Source organism: Sprattus sprattus (assembly GCF_963457725.1).
Source record: "Sprattus sprattus genome assembly, chromosome: 5".
Taxonomy (NCBI): Eukaryota; Metazoa; Chordata; class Actinopteri; order Clupeiformes; family Clupeidae; genus Sprattus; species Sprattus sprattus.
In genome coordinates, this window is record NC_137924.1 from 16,494,076 (window position 1) to 16,515,188 (window position 21,113).

The following is a 21,113-nucleotide window of genomic DNA, read 5'->3' on the forward strand; positions in this document are numbered from 1 at the left end:
GTTATCAAAATAACAAATAGCAAACCCGTAAATGCACTCAGTGCACACGGTACTCCTGCCATTTTGAATTGAAAAGCATTTATTATCTACAGTGCTAATGTAGAAGAGCCCACAACAAAGATGCTTTATTTCTATTCATGTCAGTGATACTGAAAACTTTTTTTTTTTTAAAGGTGTCATTCGTGTCACCGTATTCAGGTTAATACAGGGTAAAGGTTGCAGAGTAATCTACAGGATGGTTTGACTTTGCATAAAGATGGTAAAGAACACTGCACCAAAGCTTTAAAAGGTGCAATATATAGTTTTCTGTCAAAAACATATTTCCTTACAACCATGCCATTGAGAAAATGAAATTTAAAACTTTGTTCTGCACATCTTGAAAATCTGTTTCAGGGTTTTTTGTGGCATTTCATGAACATTTTCACGCAAAGGAAAATAATGCATTAAAGCGTATTTCAGAAGTATCAAGACACTGGGAAATCACTAGTGCTTTAGCGAAATTATTATATGTTTGGAGACATTTTTAATTAGGGCGTCAAATAACTAGATATTGCACTTTCATTTTTCCCCAAAAGCACAATGCCATTGTGCACACTTCCTCACTGACACTCCCATGAACTTCATGCATCTGCTTGCACCCATCCTTCTTAACATCTCCCTGCTCTAGATAATCCACAAAAAAAAACGTATGATTTTGTTATTTTTATTATTTTTTATGTGCACCACATATTTACAAAGATTCATAAATAAAACGAGACAGTTACAGTGTCAAGATTCCGTTTTCTTTATTCTTGAAGGGCGCAATGCTTTTTTTTTTGTTGTTTTTCTTCTGTTTTGTAATATTTCTGTGCACAAAAAAACCTCACAAAGTGAAAGTTCACATCGCGACTGTAGCTCCAGAATTCAACGTCACACCATGGCCAAAACAAAAGTCGGCAAAAAACAGGGCGAAGAACTCTGTACAGTCAATATCTTCTTTAAAAATAACACAAGGACAAAAAATGTTCCTCTTAAATCAAATTCTATTTTTAGTGAAATACAACAAAATAAATTCTATAAAATAAAACAGCAAAGTATTTAAATATTATATGGTGGGCAGAATATGTTCATTTGCAGGAGTATTTGGTATTTTTTTTTTTTTTAGACAGAGGAAGAGAAAAAAAAAACACGCATTCAAGTTACCAATTAAATACAGTATTTACTGATGGTTACCTTTACTCCTAAAGAAGATTAACTTTAGCTCAAGTTGCAACATGACTAACCAGCAGTTATCTTATGATACAACCCTGCTATCATGTCCGATCCCCTTGGGTGAAGAGTCTGAAAATAAGCCTGCCTTCGTTCCAGTAGAATGGGCCAGGGAATGGGAGGCGGGGGTTCAGTTCTGCCGTCTCGCCCCCCTCCCCCCGACCCATGCTATCTCTTTCTATTCACCAGGAGCTCTGCTTCAGTGTGCGTCCAACACTGGGCTCCACCCAGGAAAGACAAACAGGCCACCCAAGCACAGTCTTATGCTCCCCGCATCCTGGCATAGCAAATTCGTTGCATATACATTTTTTTTCTCCATCTTTATATTAGTTTGTAATTCCTATTGTCCAAAACTAAGCGCTTTTAACCCACCAGAGGGGAGGAAAAGGGGAAAAAAAAAAAAAAAAAGGACTGTTGAATGAGTGAGCGAGGATTATATGTGCAATTGAAAAGCCACTTATTCTTACATTGGTTCAAAATTAATAGCAGTCAATGTCTTAAGAGGAAAATGAAATTAAAAAGAGCAGTAAAGAAAACCAAAAGAAGGCGGCTTGTAAGAAGAGCTCTGGATTAAGGATTACAGCTGTCATGAATGATCATATTCTTTCCCGTTTGGCTACACTATTCTGGTGTGAAGCCATGCTAAATGTTACAGCATATTAACTAGAGCTTTCAAAAAGGTCTTGAATAGCAGAAAAAAAAAGAAAAAAAAAGGCAATGAAAGTTCTGGAAACAAAAATCACCACTTGTCACATCAATCAAAAAAAAAAAAAAGGGGGAAAAAACAAAACAAAAAAGACCGTAAAAGTTTTCACCCAACCACTTCTAAGCGTTCTCTCACTAGCGCCAACTCCAGTAGCCCCAGAGCTGGTTTAGTATGATTAAGTTGACAGGAACAATTGAAGCTACGTTCTTTCCTAAACCTCAAAGACTCCCAACTCTGCCCTGGGGCAGACCAGACCCAACTTCACTTCTGAGCACAGGTGATAAAACAAAATTGTTGCTCTTTTTTTGTATTTTTTTTGTTGTTGTTGTTGTTTTGTGTTTGTCGTTTTTCTCTCTCTCATAGATCTGCAAGTCGCCCCCAACAGCAAACTGACACTTGTCGCGCAGTTGTGTTTTTTTTTTCTTTTTGTTTTATTATTTTTGAACAGTCAAAACATTAACATACTATGTACACTGTCAAATCGACAAAAGCGCCTCAGGCCCGTTTTATGTATCTTTTTTGTTTGTTTTTGTTTGTTTTGTTTCTTTTTTTATGTACGATGCTACGCACTATCCACTGCAGGCTGACTATCCACTGCAGGCGGGGTATATGTCAAGAGAGTCACACTGCAGGGCATATGGTGAGTAGGACCCTCCACTCCAGGTCAGGTACAAAAACAAAAGAACAAAAAATAAAAACAAACAAAAAAAAATAATGAAGAAAGAAAAAAAGCTGAATTCTGGATACAGCAGGGCCTGGAGTGGAGAGGTGTGGGGTGAAGGGTGGGGCCCCAGACCGGTCTTCCTCTCAGGCGGAGAGAGAGAGAGAGAGGGCAGGAGGGTGGAGCGCACAGGCTTTTAAGGGCGGAGGTGCGGCAACGGCGGCGGCGGAAGAGGAGCTGGCGCTGTTGCTGGCACGACTACTCCTTGGTGGTGGTCTGGGCCGGGGGCACCTCCTCCGTGGGCTCCCAGTTCTCTTGTGCTCGTGGGCCCGGGCGCTGGGGGTTGTTCATATGCTGCGCCGCCGGGCCCGTGTAGGGCTGCCCGTGGGGGTGGTTGTTCTGCTGCTAAACACACACGAACGCACCAACCGTCATTACAGTTTCTTGACTATTTGTATATTTTTATACACAACTGATACACCACAGGAAACTTTTATATTCAACTTTTATATACAACTTACACACTATTATTATGTACTACATATGCACAACTTAAGTATTTGTACACTTTCAAATGTTTAGTGTGATAACTGATTTAGTGATCTACTGATCGAGTAGCCTCTATACTATTTTTCCCCCAATGCAGATTCCATGGATTAATTATTTGCATAGCACTGCATTAATGTGCAGTTTCACATTAGATGAACGGTGTTGGGGGGTTACCTGCTGAAACTGGGTCCCTGGAGAGTGAGGGTACAGGGAGGTGTCTTCTGGGGGAGAGGAGTCCTGCTCTTCGGGGGCTTCCTGCTCGTCCGGCTCCTTAGGACGGCCACACAGGTAGAGAAGGGGAAGAAGAAAAAAACATCCTCAGAAACGCACAGTCTTATTTGCACACTCTCAAACAGAAATCTTAAACAGTAAATGACAGCATGTGTTTTTTCGTTTTGGTTTAGACTCTTCCCCCCCTACATAGAATTAAACCTTGATTGCGAAATAATTATGTGGCGCTTCTTAATTCATGAACGTGGCTGTCAAAATGGAGTGCGGAAACCCGCTAACTATGCTTGTGGGTGGAGAAGGCACCCAGAGTGTTCACTGACACAGAGGGCAAGTTTTAATTAAAGGAGCAGCATCCGTGTGAGAGTGTCTCTCTGCTAGTTCACCGCTGCAGAGGTCAAGAGCTACGTGACGTGCTGCAGCCTGCAGTCATTCATGGAGTACTAAAGAATTGGGTCTGCCTCAAAATCAAGCGCAGGTAACACATGGAGATAAATGACTCCCGTTTAAAAAGTAAACCCAATTAAGTGTATGTTTATGCGACTCACATTAGACAGATGATGTGTTTTTTTATTTAAACCCTGATTAGCACAAAGACATGGGGACAAGACATAAATGGAAACAGTTGACCACGCATGTCCACAGAAACACAGACAGCACACTGAGAATTGAGTCCTCACAAGGTTCAACAAGCCTATGGCAAAACACTTAACCTGCTGCTTCTGGGTGTAAATAAGCTACTCCTGAGCATATGAAGGCTATTCTCGACAATTGGTGGGTCACAAATATCTACCCTTTCAATCAATTTCTGTGAACATACATCACACAGCATTCTGGATTCTCATTGCGTGTTTTGGCAAAAAAAGAGAATAAAAAGGCTGACTACATGACACGGTGAAGATAAACTGAACACTAACGACCCTACTTCTCAAGACAACCACATCACCCTAGACAAACATTCGACACAGACAAATCAAGAGAAATAGTTTCTGTACGCTATAGCCAAGGCTTAGAGTTTTCGATCGCATCTCTTTTAGTCGTTAAGTCTTTGACCCGTAGATGGGGAAGGAAGAGAAAGAGGTGTTGGTTAAGTAGACACTGAGATGAAGACGATAGAGAGGGAAAAAAAGATAATACAAAATGAAATAAAAAAACTGAAGTATAAACTAAAAATAAATGTTGCTTTAAAAAGTTAAGAAGTGGGGTGGGTCAGGTATAGGAATGGGAGGGAAATGGGACGGTGGGAGGTCACGCCCTGTGAACATTTAGAATCTTTACAAAAACAAAAAATAATAATAATAATAATTAAATCAAATAAACAGAAAGTAAATGAATAGCGCTGATGGCGGAAGTGGGTGCTGAGGGGGAGGGGGGGGAAGGGGGAGGTGCAAGTCTTACAGTGTGCTGCGGTTGGACTGCCACCTCCCCTGGCATAAGCTGCTGAGGTGAGGACGGCTTCCGGGCAGCGTCCTCCTCCGACACAGCCTCGTGCTTCGTTAAGTGGCACTAGTTTTGAAACGGCAATTAACAATGCATACTGAGGTAAATAACAGGTGCCAAAGGGTTACGCTTTCAGAATGGCTATTTGCTTTGTCCTTAACATTTCACATTTCAAGCACTGCATGGGCATCTATGGTCAAATTAAGAAGAACGACCCTTACAAGAACAAATTAGTACATTTACAATACTGCATTTTACATAATTCATTTAGATTGGTGACTTAAAATATATAGGACTAAGTAAACAAGGGAAAATCATATGAAAAATATGGGGATACAATTATTATGTAAATATTGGTTCTGTTGAGTGGGCTAAACACTACATTATGTGATTAGGGTTACAAAATGTTGAAACAAAACAGTCGAAAACTCAAAGCCCTATCTATAGTTAGGCAGTTATTCAGCAGTCAAATATACCCAAACATTAATAATATTCCAAACGCTGTTTCTGCAGGCTTAAAGAAGCTTCGACTCTCGTCCAAACCCACCCAATAAAACATGTCAACCAAATTATTCCACTCAATACTAATTATTAAATAGTATTAAATCCTAACACTGCACAATACATCTTGCCATATCTGGAATATGTGCCTAACTCAGAGAAATTGTGCAAGATATCTTGACACTGTGTCTTTTCATGAAGTGCTAGCATTATCACCAACTGTTACCCATACAAATATAATATAACATAATGTAATAAACAATGCAAACAATAACAGCAAATTACAGCCAATTTGAATCTGTGAAAATAAACAAACAACCTATTCACTTGTGATATCTGTAAAACTAAATGACTATGTACAACCTTGATTTAGACTATCAGACTGTTTTCCCCCACAGAGACACTGGAGACAAGTGTGATATCTATGAAGCCTTGCCACTAGCACAGCTCTGCAGCGTTATAGTGTGACATGCTGGCGTCGCCATGCATGCTGCTCTGGACCTACCTCCTCAGGGCACAGCTCACAGGCCTTGGCCAGAGTCATGCGGGCGCTGTGCGAGCGCTCCAGGAAGTAGCCGTTGGAGGTCTCGTTGCTCTGGACGGGCGGGGACCAGTTATTGTAGGTGTACTGGGCATTGCCCGTGTATGGTCGGCGCTCCAGCTCGTCACCCAGCCACTCCACCGCCCATGTCCACTTCCTCTTGAGGTCACCGTTACTCTGGCGATGCAAAAGCACATTGTTATTGGCAAACAACTCCAAAAGAAACCCATGCTAGGATTTGAGCTGTGTCTATTAAAGCTATACAGAGGCTGTTCCGTATAAGATGATCGATATTGATTCAATGAAAACAAATTACGAGCCAGTATAAGCCCTTGATATGTGATCACAATCATGTTACTAAAGTGATGATACTATATTAGGTTCTCACTTCAACAAAGGATAAGACTTCTCACAGTGGTAAATATATCAAAATAAAGTTCTCTTTTTTATGGCAAGAATCTAAAGCAACTGTGTTTTTACATGGCTTTCTGCAATAACAACAAAACATTGGTCCTAGGCACCTGTAGAATCTGATAGGCCACAGAGCAGTTGCTGAACAGCGCCACCATGCATTTGATGCACTGGTAAGCTCTCTTCTGGTAGTGGTTCTTGGAGCGCTGGATGGTGTCGAAGAGCCCATCCCTGTCATCAGGGATCCCCTTCAAAACATTGTGAATTCTGGGAACAAGAGGAGGATGCAATCAGCTTACATTACAATACATGGCCAACAAGGTCTATGATCTTAGGTCTTTGAAAGGAAACGACCAACTAAAATGGACAAATCACAATCACGTTGAGCCAAGTTACCTATGGGTCTGCCAGGAATCCTCGATAAGAAGGATCTGCAACAGCAGGTCCAGGTAAGGTCTAAGCTCATAGGTGTAGGAGTAAGCCACCTAAAAAAAAGAACAGAATTGTAATCCCCCATACATACTCGAGATATGTATTTCAATAGCCTTAAAGGGTAGCATATGCAATGCGGTATATATAAATATATAAATAATGCAATTCCCAAGCCTGTCTCAGAGTATAGGCTTGCCTTGTGCATCCAGGCCCTGATGTAAAATGCAGTTCTTGCAGCCAATCACATTTTGAAGTTGAGAATTAGAATGAGATGCCTTAATTCTGGGGCAACAGCTCTATTTGACTGTCTGAGGGCCCTGAGAGAGATAGAGTGCCCAGCAGAGAGTGAGCGGAGGAGGACGGGGCCTGACCTGCCAGAGCAGCTCGCTGAGCACGGTGGACGAGAACTGCGGGTTCTCCCAGCAGCAGAAGCGCAGCAGCTTGATGGTCTCCTCCGAGTTGCTGCAGTCCTCGATGATCTTCTTCACGTAGCTGGTGCGCACAAACAGGATCTCCGCCACCAGCTGCTGGAGCGGCATGATGGGCGCCGTCAGGTTGGGGTCGCCGTAAGGGTTCGGCAGAGCAGGGTTACCTGACAGGGAAGACAAGTACACAGTGTCACCCAGTCCCATACAGACACATTTTCATTGGACCCCCATTATTTTTTACCCCTTATTTACAACAGACCAGCATTTAAATCAGTAAAAGTTGAAAAATAGTGACGGTTATATAAATAAGAATTGATATTGATTGATTTACAATATGCTGGGTTATGAGTGGGTAATACATTCAATTATGCGAATATGACGCATATGGTACTAGGTGCCCTCAGCTTCAGGCTCCGCCAACATGGCAGGTTTGCCTGAATATGGCTAGTAGGTCAGTCACTAGATCCTGAGCAAGGATGTCGCTCTTCATTGGGCAGAAAGATGCTTCACAATATACAACAGGGAGGGGAGACAGAGAGAGAGAGAAAGACAGAGAGAGAGAGAGCGACACACACACAGACAAAGGAAAAAAAAAAGAAAGAGAGAGAGAGAGAGAGAGAGAGAGAGAGAGAGAGAGAGAGAGAGAGAGAGAGAGAGAGAAAACATAGGAGTGTACGCACCCTCACCATTAATAGAAGACTGCATGCGTGACGCCACATCACAGCAGCGCACCAGCTGAGACACCACGGTGAAGAGCTTGCCCAGCTCAGCGTACTGGTACTTGATGGGGGGGCCGGGACCCTCATCCAAGGCCACCAGCATGAAGGTGGCTGGCACACCGAGCTTCAACAACTGGGTCTTTTCTGCAAGGCCTGGGACACACACAGTCCCAAGTCTTTTAGCTTCCAACACAATACTATCAAATCTAGTCCATGTCTCTGTGTTAGTAACCTTAAACTACTGTGAACACAAGTGAGGGGGTTTGGGTGACACAGTCAAACAAAAAAATAGGTCAGAATAAGAGCCTGAAGGGGCTGGCGGGGGGGAACAGTGGAACAGGTGTCGTGGACAGGTGAAGGGTGCTTACCCAGGTTGGCGTACATGACGAACAGGTTGAAGTACTGCTGCAGGTGGCGGCCGTGTTCTGATACCTCTCTCCGGAGCAGGTTGAGAACGGCACGCAACAGGTGGTCACTTAGGCTCAGGTTATCACAGGCCTGAGACAGACAGACAGACAGACAGACAGACAGACAGACAGACAGACAGACAGACAGACAGACAGACAGACAGACAGACAGACAGACAGACAGACACAGAGAGAGAGAGAGAGAGAGACACACACAAAAGAGACACAAAAGAGCGGGAAAGAGGCAGACAAGCAGAGCACATTAGGAAGACATACAAAGGAACAACAGAGGACAAGAAGAAAAAAGCATGAAGCAACAGATAATCTCCTACCCAACAACCTAGACTGACTTAAACTCATGTGTTAATACTAATAGTAATACGTGACATCATAACAATACAAAGCTTAAAGTAGTTGGCACAAAACGTTAGAAAAGACAACATTAAGGAAAGATTCTCATTCTAGAGTGACCAAGAGTTTGGAACACGACAGCTCACCTGACTTGAGGGTCCTGGAGAGGCAATTGGTGAGGGGCATGGTCCGTCTTGCAGGGAGAAGTGCGCAATAAATACTATGAGCTTGGCGAAGGCCCCGCGCACCTCTGCGCTGGGGCACTCCAGCAGGTACTCGGAGAAGCGGTTGGGGTAGGCGAAGAGGACGTTGTGTGCAAACCAGTAGCGTACATTCTTACTGTGCCTGAGCAGGATGCAGAGGGCGTCATACCTGCAGGGGATTAAAAAATAGGGATCTCTCAGGCACGCAGCTAGTCACAAGACAGACGTGCTTAAGATGCAGGCCTTCTATCCAATGCTGTGGTCAGAGCAATAGAGAGTTGCCATGCTACCTTGCTACACATCAGACACGTTATCTGAACCATGTCAAGGGAGGAACTGTAACTATGTTGGTGGAAATATCTATCCAATATAAACATACATCCCAAAATCAACATAGAGCAGAAATGTCCAAGAATACATTTGCTGCATGTAGTGGCGCTCGATAAGAGCTCAGGCCATTAGCTGGCAGTAGAGGACACTGTCTGGGGTTAGTGGGCCCTGTCCGGTTCGTTCTCACAGACACAGACACACACACACTTACCAGTCACTGGCTGGGCCTCGCACTATCTTCTTGGTGTGGAACCCTGTGCTGAAGAGGAATCTGGCAGCGAGCTGAATGCTGATCATTGCTATCTCCTCCGCTTCGGGCAAAAGATGATCTTGTCCTATTTCAGACCGAAATAAACATCCGTAGGGATAAATGACTGGTTGAAGCCAAAATGGTGAACCTTAATGAAAGTGCAACCTAAACATCTACAGAGCTGTGTTAGGGGTTTTAATGCGTATGGCTGCCACTTCTTTTGAGTGTCTAACTCAGAGAGAGATCCACTTTCAGATCGTCAGAACGTTAAATGTCCCCCTGAGCCAGGAGGAAATCAAATACTTTCATTAAAACCACAGGTGAGGTCTTCATCTAAGGGGAATGGACGCAATAACGGGACGGGAGAGATGATTTGCTGTGTAGGACGTTATGTCTACACTGTCTTTCCGTTACTCTCTCTCTCTCAAACACACACACAGACACAGACACACACAGACACAGACACAGACACAGACACACACACACAAAAAATTCAAGCACTCAATCCAAACACAAGTGCTTTTATCTTAAATGTCTAATGATCTAAGAGTTCACTTTGCAGGGCTTAGAATTCATGCCTCATCACCGTTAATAATCCATTGGCACATATTAACTCCCAATAGAAACAGCAGGGCTGTTCTCAAAAGCACATCACGTCTCTCACTGATCTAAGCCTTTTTCAGATGGTGCTTCATGTATCCTGAATAACTACCCAAATTTACAAGCACCATCAGCGGATCTTATCCAACTACCCTTTTACACTGAAGCAGGTACACAACATTATAGGTCCATTGACTTAATAAATCAAAATTAAAATCAGGCAACTGCTGAAGCTTCCGTCCATCACGAACACTTTCATTTGGGTGGGCAGGAAATCCATTTGAGTCCACATCCATGTGGCCGACAACCTGAAATGTTTCAGGTGATGCAGAAGACACACTTAAACCGGTATGCTGATCGCTGCTGTGCCTTAATCAGATGAAAGCCTCAGTGAGTCATGGATGACTACAGGTCATCGCAGAGAGCGAGTGGCGGGGAGTCGTGACGTACCTGGCGGAGGGTTCAGGTAGACGCTGTTGCACGTCAGGAGCTTCTTCATGAACTGGAAGTACTCCAGGCTGTACTGCATGCGGTTGTGCATGAACTGGACGTTCTGCTTGCGCACGCTGCACTCGATGGCGCCGGGCATCTTGATCTGGTTGGGCTTGCTGCCGAGGGTCAGCTCCTGGATGTACTTGACCAGCTCGCCGTCGCGGTCGGGCGTGTCCATGCGCTCGTAGAAGAGGATGTAGGCGTTCCACCAGCGCTTCTGCCGGCGGTAGGACATGCGCTTCATCATGTGGTCGAACACCTCGCCCATGTACTCGCCGCCGAAGCACTGGTTCTTCATCTCTTCGTCGTCGTCCATCTTGCACTCGGTCACCTCACCGTCGTCGAACTTGTACCAGCGGTTGCGCTCGCTTTCGCCCGCACCTCCGCTGGAGCCCATGCCCCCCTCGCCACGGTGGATGACGTAGGAGTAGTAATGGCCGCCGCTGGCCTGGCCCGAGTGCACCAGCACGCCGACGAGGCGGTAGCGCGAGCTCGGGGACTGGGGGTCAGTGGCGGGGGGCGGTGGGGTCTCGGGCGGCTGTGGGGACTCTGGGGGAAGCTGGGGGTTGTCTTTGGGGTCGTCGGTGCGTGGCGTCTGGCTCTCGGGGCTGGAGTCGGACGAGCCCTCCAGCTTGGCCACGCCGGCCACCGTGTAGGGCTCCATGTCCAGCTCGCGTGGGAACTCAAAGTAGTCGTTGAACTTGATGGCGCACTCGCGCTCCCAGTCGTAGTCGAAGCGCTTCAGCTGGATCGCCAGGACCGGCGGCAGCTTCTTGATGAGCAGACGCTTCACCGTGTCCACCTATGAGAAGAAACACACAAACACACATGGCACAATTAGGCCCCCTTACGCTACCTGGAGTTACTGGAGTGACAGTGACTTCCAATTTCATAACAGAGAATGCCATGAGTTGTGTACATTGACCTGATAAGAGCGGACACTTTTTATTTTCAGACAGTCAAGCATTTATCTATAGGTTAGGTTTAAGAAATTCTACACATGGACGTTTTGTTTGTTGTCATTTTGTTTTCAATGAATGACCACACTGGGCTGTCTAATGTTTGCATTTTGGACATCACTGTACAAAAACCTCCTCATTAGGAGCACACAGCCACAGACTGTACAGCGGTTCTATAACCAGACACCTCTCATGCCCACCTTCTTGTTGCACTTCTCACAGTGATAGGCGTTGGCACCCTCCAGCAAGTCCCCTTTAACGTACTGCTCCATAGAGTCCAGGAGGTTCTGGTGGTTTCTGATGTCTACATTCAGTGTTGTGAACGACTCCTCACATTCATATCTACACACAAACACAAAATAACAGCATTGTAAGCAAAGTGATGACACTTTTCACATAACACTTCTCAGGACTTTTTGTGAGAGAGAAGTCAATCTCTTGCAAAGACACTCTGGAGAGATGACTACCTGTGAGGACAGCCCTGGCAGATCTTCTGGTCGGCAAAAGAGCCTCCCAGGACTTTGCTGAGCATGGCCGGGTGGCCCAGGGCCTTGAGCGCTTCGTCCAGGCTGTCCACCAGCGAGTTGAAGAACTCCAGTGCATCGTGCTGCTCCCGCAGGTTCACTGGCTCACCCCATAACCTACAGACAGAGAGAGAACGAGAAGAAGAGAGCGAGAGAGAGATTGAGAGAGAAGGAGGAGACGTCAGAATCAAAAGGTAACAACTCATTCCAAATGTACGAATGGATGACAAACTGATGGTTTCATGATTGCGATAGTGGCTTAACTACCACCTGTGCCAGTACTATGTACTAGGCCAGTGTAGCAGGACTATGTACTAGGCCAGTGTAGCAGGAATATGCTGCAATGATACACCAGGATGCAAATGACTCACTGTTGTGTACAAAATGGCACATTGTGTAATATGTGACTTGACAATAATGCAAACTGAGGCGGTAATACCAGACTTACCTGAACTGTTTCCAGAACCCTCGGGGCACATAGTACTGGAGGCGGGAGGCAGCCAGGTGCCCGAAGATGACCTGTAGGTGACGCAGGACGCCGATGTTGTACTCTTTCCGGTCCTCGGCCTTGCTGAGGGACGGCTTGTCGTCAAACTGGTGGTGATAGCTGAACACCTCGTCCCGTGGGTCCACGTTGCTCTGTGAGGTGAAAAACATCCCATTAGGATTCAAGACCAGAAGGACATCGAAACTGGATAACTGTATCATGTTCTCTTGCATGGGAGGGTCAATTCTATTTCATTTCTATTGGCTGTCAACAATTGGTGCTGCTGATTGGTGGCTCACTGGCATGTCCCGCCTCCTGTCAGTGGCATATACTGCGGTCTCTTTCAGAAAATCTCTAGGCTCACTGTACAACGAAAAATGCCCAAAAAAATCGTTTCAACACGATGATATGTGTTTGGAGATCGTTTGACCCAAAAATCTAAATCGCGATCAAAATGTGATTAATGGCACAGCACTAATTTCTAATCTTTTTTGTTGAAACTCATCACTGCATTTCTGATGTAGATGAAGACCATATACGCTTCAACTAGAGACCAACAAAATTCTACAAGACCCGTGGCCAATAGCAGCAGTCATTTATACATAAGAAATATCGGACCCCCCATTGATTTGGGCCACCCCAACGTTTGAACATTCTGCAGTATTCTGAAAACCTATACATAAACAACCATTAATCAGGTGCACCAGTGAGGTAGCAGTGCACCACCAATCAGAGTATGCCTGGTTCATCATGCAAGTGATTCCCCCATCAGCAAAGAAGCTGCAGCTGTGTCCAATCATGCGTCACCTTCTCACCCTGCTCGCACAGTAAGGCACGCGCCTTACTGTGAACCACTCATGCTATGACTACAGTCCGCTTCCACACGGCCACAGGCGCACCACAAACCCCACAGAGGGGAAGTGTTGAGCCCCAACAGGCCACTACGATTGCTTGCCTGCTCAAAAGAGACTATTAAAGTTAATGATTTAAGCAACTGGTTAATTTGGTCAGAGCTCTCAGTCCAAATCTGTCTTTTTTTTTTTTTTTTTACATATCCGATCAGAATCCAATCTTCCTGGGTGGATAATATATTGCAAGTGAACAGATCCGATCTGTGCGTCCGTGTAGCAAACCCCTCACTTTCTGCCTTTTCTGCCTTGTCTACATTTGTTGCTATAGTAATGCCCATAAGTAATGTTGACATTAAGCATACCAACATGGAGGGAAATTAAAATAGCTTGCTAATTTACCACATGGGGAATGTGCAGTTGTGGCACACGATTTATAAAAGTAATGACCCAGGGTCAGAGATGGAGGGGGTTTGGTTGCAGCACTCAGCAATGGCTACCTCCCCCAATAAACATGTCTAGTGTCACAGTGAACTTGACACGTGGCGAAACACTTGGAATCCGTTCAGAGATCAGACCCTTATGGATTTGCAAAAATGCATTTCGAATAGCATTTCAAACCAGATATGAAATGGATTTGTAAAAAAAAAAAATCAGATTTCATGCGATTTTTGGCTGCCTGCCTGGCTACATATGATCAGACTCCAGATATGCACATAACTAAAATGACAGTCTGAACATAGCTAACATACCCATAATGCACTTGTTTCATCTGATCAAGCTTTCACGGGCATGTCAGTATTACTGCCAGGTGACTGGGATTAGCACAAGAATACTCTACAACCCTGCTGCAGCTGTTCCCCTGGGCCTAAGAGCAATACCTATATTCAAATATTGTCCCTTCTGTAAAATTCTCACACCAGCCCAGTAGCTCTTTTCCTGGAGTTGTTTATTTTCACCCATAGTTTGTACTATTCCAGACGACCATCTTGTGACTCGATTTAGTACAACAGAAAATCTGCATGAAAGACACTTGAGACCAAGAACTGGCTTCTAAAAATATTTTGCAAAATAAACATGTTACTACCTATGAAAAGCCTGCCCAAACCATCACCACCTTAACAGTTTACCCAAGACAACAGTAAATATAATTTGTGGCAGTTCCAGGCTAAATTCTCTGGTATTAATCAGAAAACACAAAACGTGCTATTATTTTACTGGTGAAAAATGCATAGCCTATGGCAGAGGCAGGTGGGGGAGCCTGAGAATGGTGGACAAGGCTGGGACATGCGGCCGTACCTCATTGTCCTGCTTCTCGTCTCCGGACATGTCGTCATCCACGTCGCTGCCAGTGCCCTCGATGGCCAGGATGCCGTTCCTGATGGGCGGGATCATGTAAAGCTGCTGGATAACGGAGTTCATGTAGCACGTAGCCCCGGCATTCTTCAGCCCCACAAAGCCTTTAGGGGGTCGTGGCCCCACTGGCGGTAAGTACTCCCATTCAGTAAGTGCTTCACAACCTACAGAACAGAAGGGGGGAATGGACCATTTCAGCAATTCTTAAACATTCAGTCAACATTTCAATTAGTGATCAGGTCCTCATAACTTCCACAAGAGAAAAATAAAAAAGTATGTTTTTTCAGTTCGCTCCTGATAATTAATTATCAACGCATCATCACTTCGATCAGCAATCAGCTTTCTAAATAAAACATCTCCCCTCCATTTTGAAAAGGAGTAAACATTTCCAGGCAGCTCATAGAACCGGTAGTGTGTTTATTTTCAGAGCTGTTAACATGCTCCAACCTGCCAGGATAGCTTGACCAACTTCTGCGCTGTTGTGTAATGGGTGTCATTTTGCACTCGCTCCTACCACTGTATTACATGCCACTGCCTAATTCTATTACTAACACCCCTCCCGCTGAACATACCAAAACCCACAGGAAAGAAGTTTGTAAATAGTGCTATTCTCACAGAACTGTGTTGCTGAGCATGTTCTCACAACTGAATAATACATACTGGACACAATTTATGTGCCAGAGAGTCACAGTGAAACTGGTCAGTGAGAGTGCTAATAACTAAGTAATAAGCTTGTAAGTAGCTAGGTAGGTTCTGGACAGGTCCATATCAAAAGTGGCAGATGCCTGCCCAGCACGTCCACACTTCAGTGAAACATATCTGTGTGTGTGTGTGTGTGTGTGTGTGTGTGTGTGTGTGTACACCCAAGGATGGGTCATTCTCAGAGCGTGTCCGTACCCAAGTAATACATTTCCGTGAGCGTGTCGACAATCTGCTTGAGGTTGCGCACGCAGCCCACGGCCAGGGCCACCAGCAGCTCAAAGCCGGCGTTGATGGTGGCGGGGCTGCTGCACACGGGGATGGCCTGCTCCGTGGGGAACTCCCCACTCTTCATGTACTGCAGGTACACGTTGGAGGCCGGGAAGATGAAGTCATCGATCAGCTCCTGTAGGAAAGGACACATGTAGGGGTTTGAAAAGGTGTACATTGTATGTCATGCATACCATTACAGACAGGTTAACAACCAACAAAAATCGGATCAAAATATGAAAAGGTTAACACTTTTAACACTTAAGTCTATACACCAAGAAAGAACTACTGAAAACATTTTGGGGTTGCATAAATAACTTTTCACAATACAATTTGCAAATTCAAAACAGGAGAATCTATCAAAAACAACACTGCCAAAAGAATGAAGCCTGTGTAGACAACAAAAACATGCAAAGCCACAGAAGGAATGTTATATTCTACATAAAGCCGTTAAAGCTTTTTTACGGGAAACAATATTTTAAGATGTAACCCCTTTGTAATGGCAAACATTTGGATTAGTAACTAATTGAATCACATATTACATCAGTAACTGTAATAGATTACCATTACATTTTATGCAAATCTGCTACATGCAACTAGTTATCCCCAACCCTGCATATGAACAGCAGACCAATCACCACTACGCTGCCACGCTGAGTGGTGTGAAACCCTACACTTGACCAGGCTGATGGCTCTGTTCACACGGCCTTTCCACCACAAACAGTTGCCTGCGCTACCTTGATGAGGTTGGCCCCGCCCTTCTCGCAGCCGATGTAGTACTTCTTCTCCGGGGTCTGGAAGGCCAGCAGCTCCTTGGTGACGCCCAGGTGGCCCTCCAGAATGGTCTCCTCCACGCCCGTCTCCCCAGTCCTCTTCACCTCGTCCTGCAGAGGAACGAGCACGAGAAAGAACACATCAGTAACATGGTAACATAAACATACTACATTAGTAGTACACACTAGAAGAGATGCTGAAGCCGGTCTTTGATGACTCCATCTTTGAATGACTGACAAACCCCCCCCCCCCCCATCATGACTTGCATCCTAAATGCCCAAGCTGTGACTGAGGGAATCATTTGGGAACAAATAGAGCGAATGACTACCGTGCGGCTGAAATGCTAACTAAATGTTCCCGCAAAAAAGTATGTAATATTTTGTCCTGCTCTCGTCCGCAAACTCCCACGGGTGGACATCTACGTGGAATGGACTTTTCAGTCCTGCTCCTGTGAAAATGTGCCGTTTGTAAAAAACACCAATCCTGTGCCTTTCCCCACAAATAACATTCTGTTCCTTCAGAACAAAAACAATCTTTCATTTCATTTCATACATATATTTATACTTTGCGGCAGTCCCGCAAGTCATTTCTTTCTTCCGTTTCGGAATCGGCACACACATCACTTTCTTCCCGCCGAGCGCCCGCACTCTGCAATCAAAATGAGTCCCACACCACTCTCTTGTGCGCTTGGTCCCACAGGTCCCGTGGGATGGCAGGCCCCTATGAGGAGCTGCAGGCAGTGAACTTTACTCTTGATTCGGAGAACATCTGTACATTCTTGCCTCCCATGATTATGTGGCTGTTCTGAACAATGGTTCCACATCATATAAATCGTACAACAAAAATGTCATATCATGTCTCACATGGAATGAAATATCTTCTTACATAAAACAGCAGACTTACGTCACTAGGCAAGTAAAGACCGTACACACTGTACAGCTCCGACAGCCATTTTTCCACTGAGGGGGGTTTGGTTAGTACAGTTTTATAACCAATGACAGAACTTCAACAACAGAGAAAAAAGGTCAGGAGGGTAGAGAGGTGCGTCAGCTCCACCTACCCTGATTCTCTTGAGCCAGTCGATCTCATTGTTGAGGAGGACCTCTGCGTTGGGGAGGTTGATGTTGCTGTTGTATGCGTAGTTGAGTAAGTGCCTTAGAAGGGTGAAGTAATCTCCGGCGTGCTTGGCACGCTCTTTTGCAGTGCTCTGAGAAACACAGAGAGGACACATTCACACAGAGGTCACACACATTGGCTGCAGGCGTCATAGTGCTGTGTGTTTATTACTGCCATGTTCACCTCAGGATGGATTTCATTACTGTGAAAGTACACAAGTGTGTGTGTGTGTATGTGAGTGTGTGAGTGAAATGCACTTACTCCTAGAACGGTGAAGAGGAGGGTGATGAAGAAAAGGAGTGGCCGGTGACCCATGCAGCACCTGGTGGCCATGAGGAAGAACTGCTCCTGCGCCATCTGACGCACAGACCTGAGAGGAGGATGCACAGTATGAATAACTCACACAGAGAATCACAGTCACAGAGACACATTGAAGTACCAAATCTTAATCTTAGCTCTGGTGGAAAAACACTAGTGACCTTAAGATCCTTAAACCAAATGGTGCCTGGGTAGAAATATTAGTATTGAAGTGAGGTGCTAACTTGAATCAATGAATACTTTTGAAATGATCCAGAAATGATCATAAAAAAGGACACGACATCCAGAGCAGTTATGCAGGGACTCACTTGCTCTGACAGTGCAGCAGCAGGTCTATGATGAAGGTCTGCCAGGCCTTCTCTTTGCTCAGAGCGTCCAGGGCGGTGGGCGTGAGGGCAAAGCACAGGGTCATGACCTCTAGCGCCTCGCAGCACACCTGCTCGTCCTCTGCATCCGGCTCATTCCCTGCGTTTGTCTGCAGCACGCACACACACACACACACACAGTAAATGCACACTTTAGTATTTTTTCACTCCAGGGCATGAGAACTGACTACCTGAAAACTAACTTTAAACTGATGGTATATGGCTTTATATATCAGAAGTCAGAGGTTTCTAACACACACCACCCACACACACACCCACACACCCACACACCCACACACCCACACACCACACACACACACACACACACACACACACACACACACACACACACACACACACACACACACACACACACACACACACCTTCTCATAGATCTTGCTGATCTCTTCATTAGAGCTGAAGACCAGTTGCACAGTGCCACAGCCTGAAGCCCAGACGATCTTCTGTATGGCCCGAATGACACAGATGTCTGGGAAGTACTTCGAAGCCTGGAAGAAGTTCTGTTCAGAAGGGCAAGACAGGCAACAACAACAATGAATCAGGTGACAAAAAACAGATAATCCGACGAAAAACACAATTTTCAAAAGGATTTAAGGACGACTGTGGTAAAACAATCCAGCCCTAATCTCTCCAAAATAGAAGGCATTCAATAGGATGTTAGAGGATTAGATTACGGATTGGATCAAGGGGCTCTAACTTCACATCGTTTTTACACAAATAGAGACTCGTCTTCCACGTCACAGTATTTACAGTAAACCTCCTCTGCAAGAGGCGGGCCAAACAAAGAAACAGACAAAGAACTGAGAGAGAGAGAGAGAGAGAGAGAGAGAGAGAGAGAGAGAGAGAGAGAGAGAGAGAGAGAGAGAGAGAGAGAGAGAGAGAGAGAAGAGAAAGAGAGGCTGACGGTATGGACTCACCTCGTCAGAAATCTGCTGCGCGAGGCGAATGGCCACGTTGCGCAGCATACACTCGGCCGATGGGTTGGGGATGTTCTGCAGGGCGTTCTGCAGCACCAGGGCTTGGTCGTGGGTGGCCTGGTTAATCTGCAGCGGGGGCGAGAACAGAGACAGAGGGCCCAATGTTACCACACCATCCACAAACACATGAATACTTCTCAGTATTGACTTAAGGAAAGGATGGATCCACACCACCACTAGACATATCTGTTCCTTGTCTTAATGGCACACGTGAATCTATACAGAGAAAATGTTTACTATTTATTTATTCTGACATCACTCACTGGATGGCCCTTGTACAAGGATCTACCCATAACAGAATTCACCATCTTTTTAAACCTTAACAGGAAAATCGATCGAATCGAAATCAGCGTCATACATACTTCATGAGTGTAGCGTTTAACAGCTTGAGGTATGCGGCGTAGACACCAATCAACTGAATATGGGGGAAGAGTCATGGAATCCCCCCGCCCTCACCAAACACCTCAACAAAACCACACTGACCCTTCACAGCTGCACCGCCAACGGCACACAAAGAGCCAAGTGTGGGAGCACAGGAAGACATGTCTGGGACACGTGGACTACTGCCTTTGAGGAGGAGTGAATGAGGGAAGTGGAGGAAAGAGGAGGGGAGGGTTTTTTGACAGAGGGATTTCGGCTGGGAAAAATATGCGCATGTGCATGTAGATGCCTAAAAACGGGAGAGGGAGCCGTGGCACAAGGGGTAGCATCCCAACCACACAAGTGCCCACAGGGACCCGGGTTCCATTCTGATCTGCCGTCATTCCCAATCCCACTCCCATTTCTCTCTCCCACTTATTTCCTGTCAATCTCTTCTGTCCTACTGTTAAAAAAATAAATTAAAAAAGAAAAGGCAGAAAGCCCTCAAGAATAAAATTAAAATTAAAAAAGCCTCTAAAACCGATAATTAATCCAAGCCTGAATCCAACCACACCACACAAAAACCCCTCTGGGAATGAGCAGCTGTCTGTTGAATTCCAAGTGTTTTTGTGCACGGCCTTGTGAGACACAATGAGAGGATGTGCTCCGTGGCAAGTGCTTGCATGCCTTCTTGCCGTATTTGTCTGCCAGACACCCAACACCCCTGACATTTGGCCATTCCAAGGAGCGGGGGTGTGTGAGGGGTTCAGGGTTGGGGTGTGTATGTGAGAGGGGTGTTCCTCAGGTCCCTCTAAGTGTGATTGATGTGAGCACCAAATAAGTGTCCTGGAGGGGGCCACAGGGAAAGGTCAGATGCTCGGACAGAAATAAGATTTCCATCTGCACTGCAGTGTGTGAGAGAATGTGTTTGTTTGTGTGTGCATGTGTGTGTGTGTGTGTAGGGGAGACTGACACCAAGGTTGGTTCTATTTCACAGGGTGTCTGCAGGTTTTAACAAGTGCAATTTTAGACTTTTTTAGACCTTTTTTAGACCATCATGGGTTCAATTTAAGACCTTCACGGAGTATCAAAAAAAGAAATAACAAAGCCAGACTGCGGTCAATTGACATTTATTGTCAATGAAACAAACATATATACATCCATTATTTTACATGCTTCTAAGCTGTGCACTTTGGGTGGCAATTTCATCCTCCAGAACCTTAAGCTGTTAGAGTTTGTCTTTAGCAGCCCTCCTCAGAGCATTGGATTTTGAGAGGAGCTCTGCCGTTTTGCTGCCAGCCTTGCCCTCTGCTTGCTCTGCCAACTGAGCCCAATTGATCGCAAATGCTGGACGCAGCACTAGACTACCGGTAGAGGTATTATTTCTGCTAGCTGCAGAACAAAACTGGGCTATACCATGCGAATTTCGCGGCGCATTTGCCGAGTCCTGGTGCTTACTTGACTTTGTGTGCGATTCCAGTGCCTTAATGCCCAGGGTCCCGAGTTTTAGAGTTTTTTTGCAGAGAATGCAGTAAGCCTCA

The 21,113-nt window shown here is 45.3% G+C and overlaps 1 protein-coding gene across 5 annotated transcripts in view; it reads right to left on the reverse strand.

Moving 5' to 3' along the window:
• Positions 1–768: 768 nt before the first annotated feature.
• usp9 (ubiquitin specific peptidase 9) overlaps positions 769–21,113 on the reverse strand; it is a 56,613-nt gene continuing 36,268 nt past the window's right edge. Inside the window, exons 24-46 of one of the 5 annotated variants that reach the window (XM_080839228.1) lie at positions 19,153–19,278; positions 18,598–18,735; positions 18,157–18,323; positions 17,792–17,900; positions 17,475–17,621; positions 16,378–16,524; positions 15,569–15,776; positions 14,615–14,835; positions 12,429–12,619; positions 11,924–12,097; positions 11,657–11,798; positions 10,456–11,299; positions 9,367–9,490; positions 8,769–8,994; positions 8,233–8,362; positions 7,826–8,008; positions 7,089–7,309; positions 6,682–6,770; positions 6,396–6,552; positions 5,839–6,051; positions 4,791–4,898; positions 3,339–3,434; positions 769–3,020 (exon numbers count right to left, since the gene is read on the reverse strand). In XM_080839228.1, the coding sequence (XP_080695354.1) occupies positions 2,874–3,020; positions 3,339–3,434; positions 4,791–4,898; positions 5,839–6,051; positions 6,396–6,552; positions 6,682–6,770; positions 7,089–7,309; positions 7,826–8,008; positions 8,233–8,362; positions 8,769–8,994; positions 9,367–9,490; positions 10,456–11,299; positions 11,657–11,798; positions 11,924–12,097; positions 12,429–12,619; positions 14,615–14,835; positions 15,569–15,776; positions 16,378–16,524; positions 17,475–17,621; positions 17,792–17,900; positions 18,157–18,323; positions 18,598–18,735; positions 19,153–19,278 (4,308 nt within the window). In that variant the 3' untranslated portion in view covers positions 769–2,873. Of the gene's footprint in view, positions 3,021–3,338; positions 3,435–4,790; positions 4,899–5,838; positions 6,052–6,395; positions 6,553–6,681; positions 6,771–7,088; positions 7,310–7,825; positions 8,018–8,232; positions 8,363–8,768; positions 8,995–9,366; positions 9,491–10,455; positions 11,300–11,656; positions 11,799–11,923; positions 12,098–12,428; positions 12,620–14,614; positions 14,836–15,568; positions 15,777–16,377; positions 16,525–17,474; positions 17,622–17,791; positions 17,901–18,156; positions 18,324–18,597; positions 18,736–19,152; positions 19,279–21,113 lie in introns of all 5 variants that reach the window. The other 4 variants (XM_080839227.1, XM_080839225.1, XM_080839224.1 and 1 more) reach the window with 4 other exon arrangements.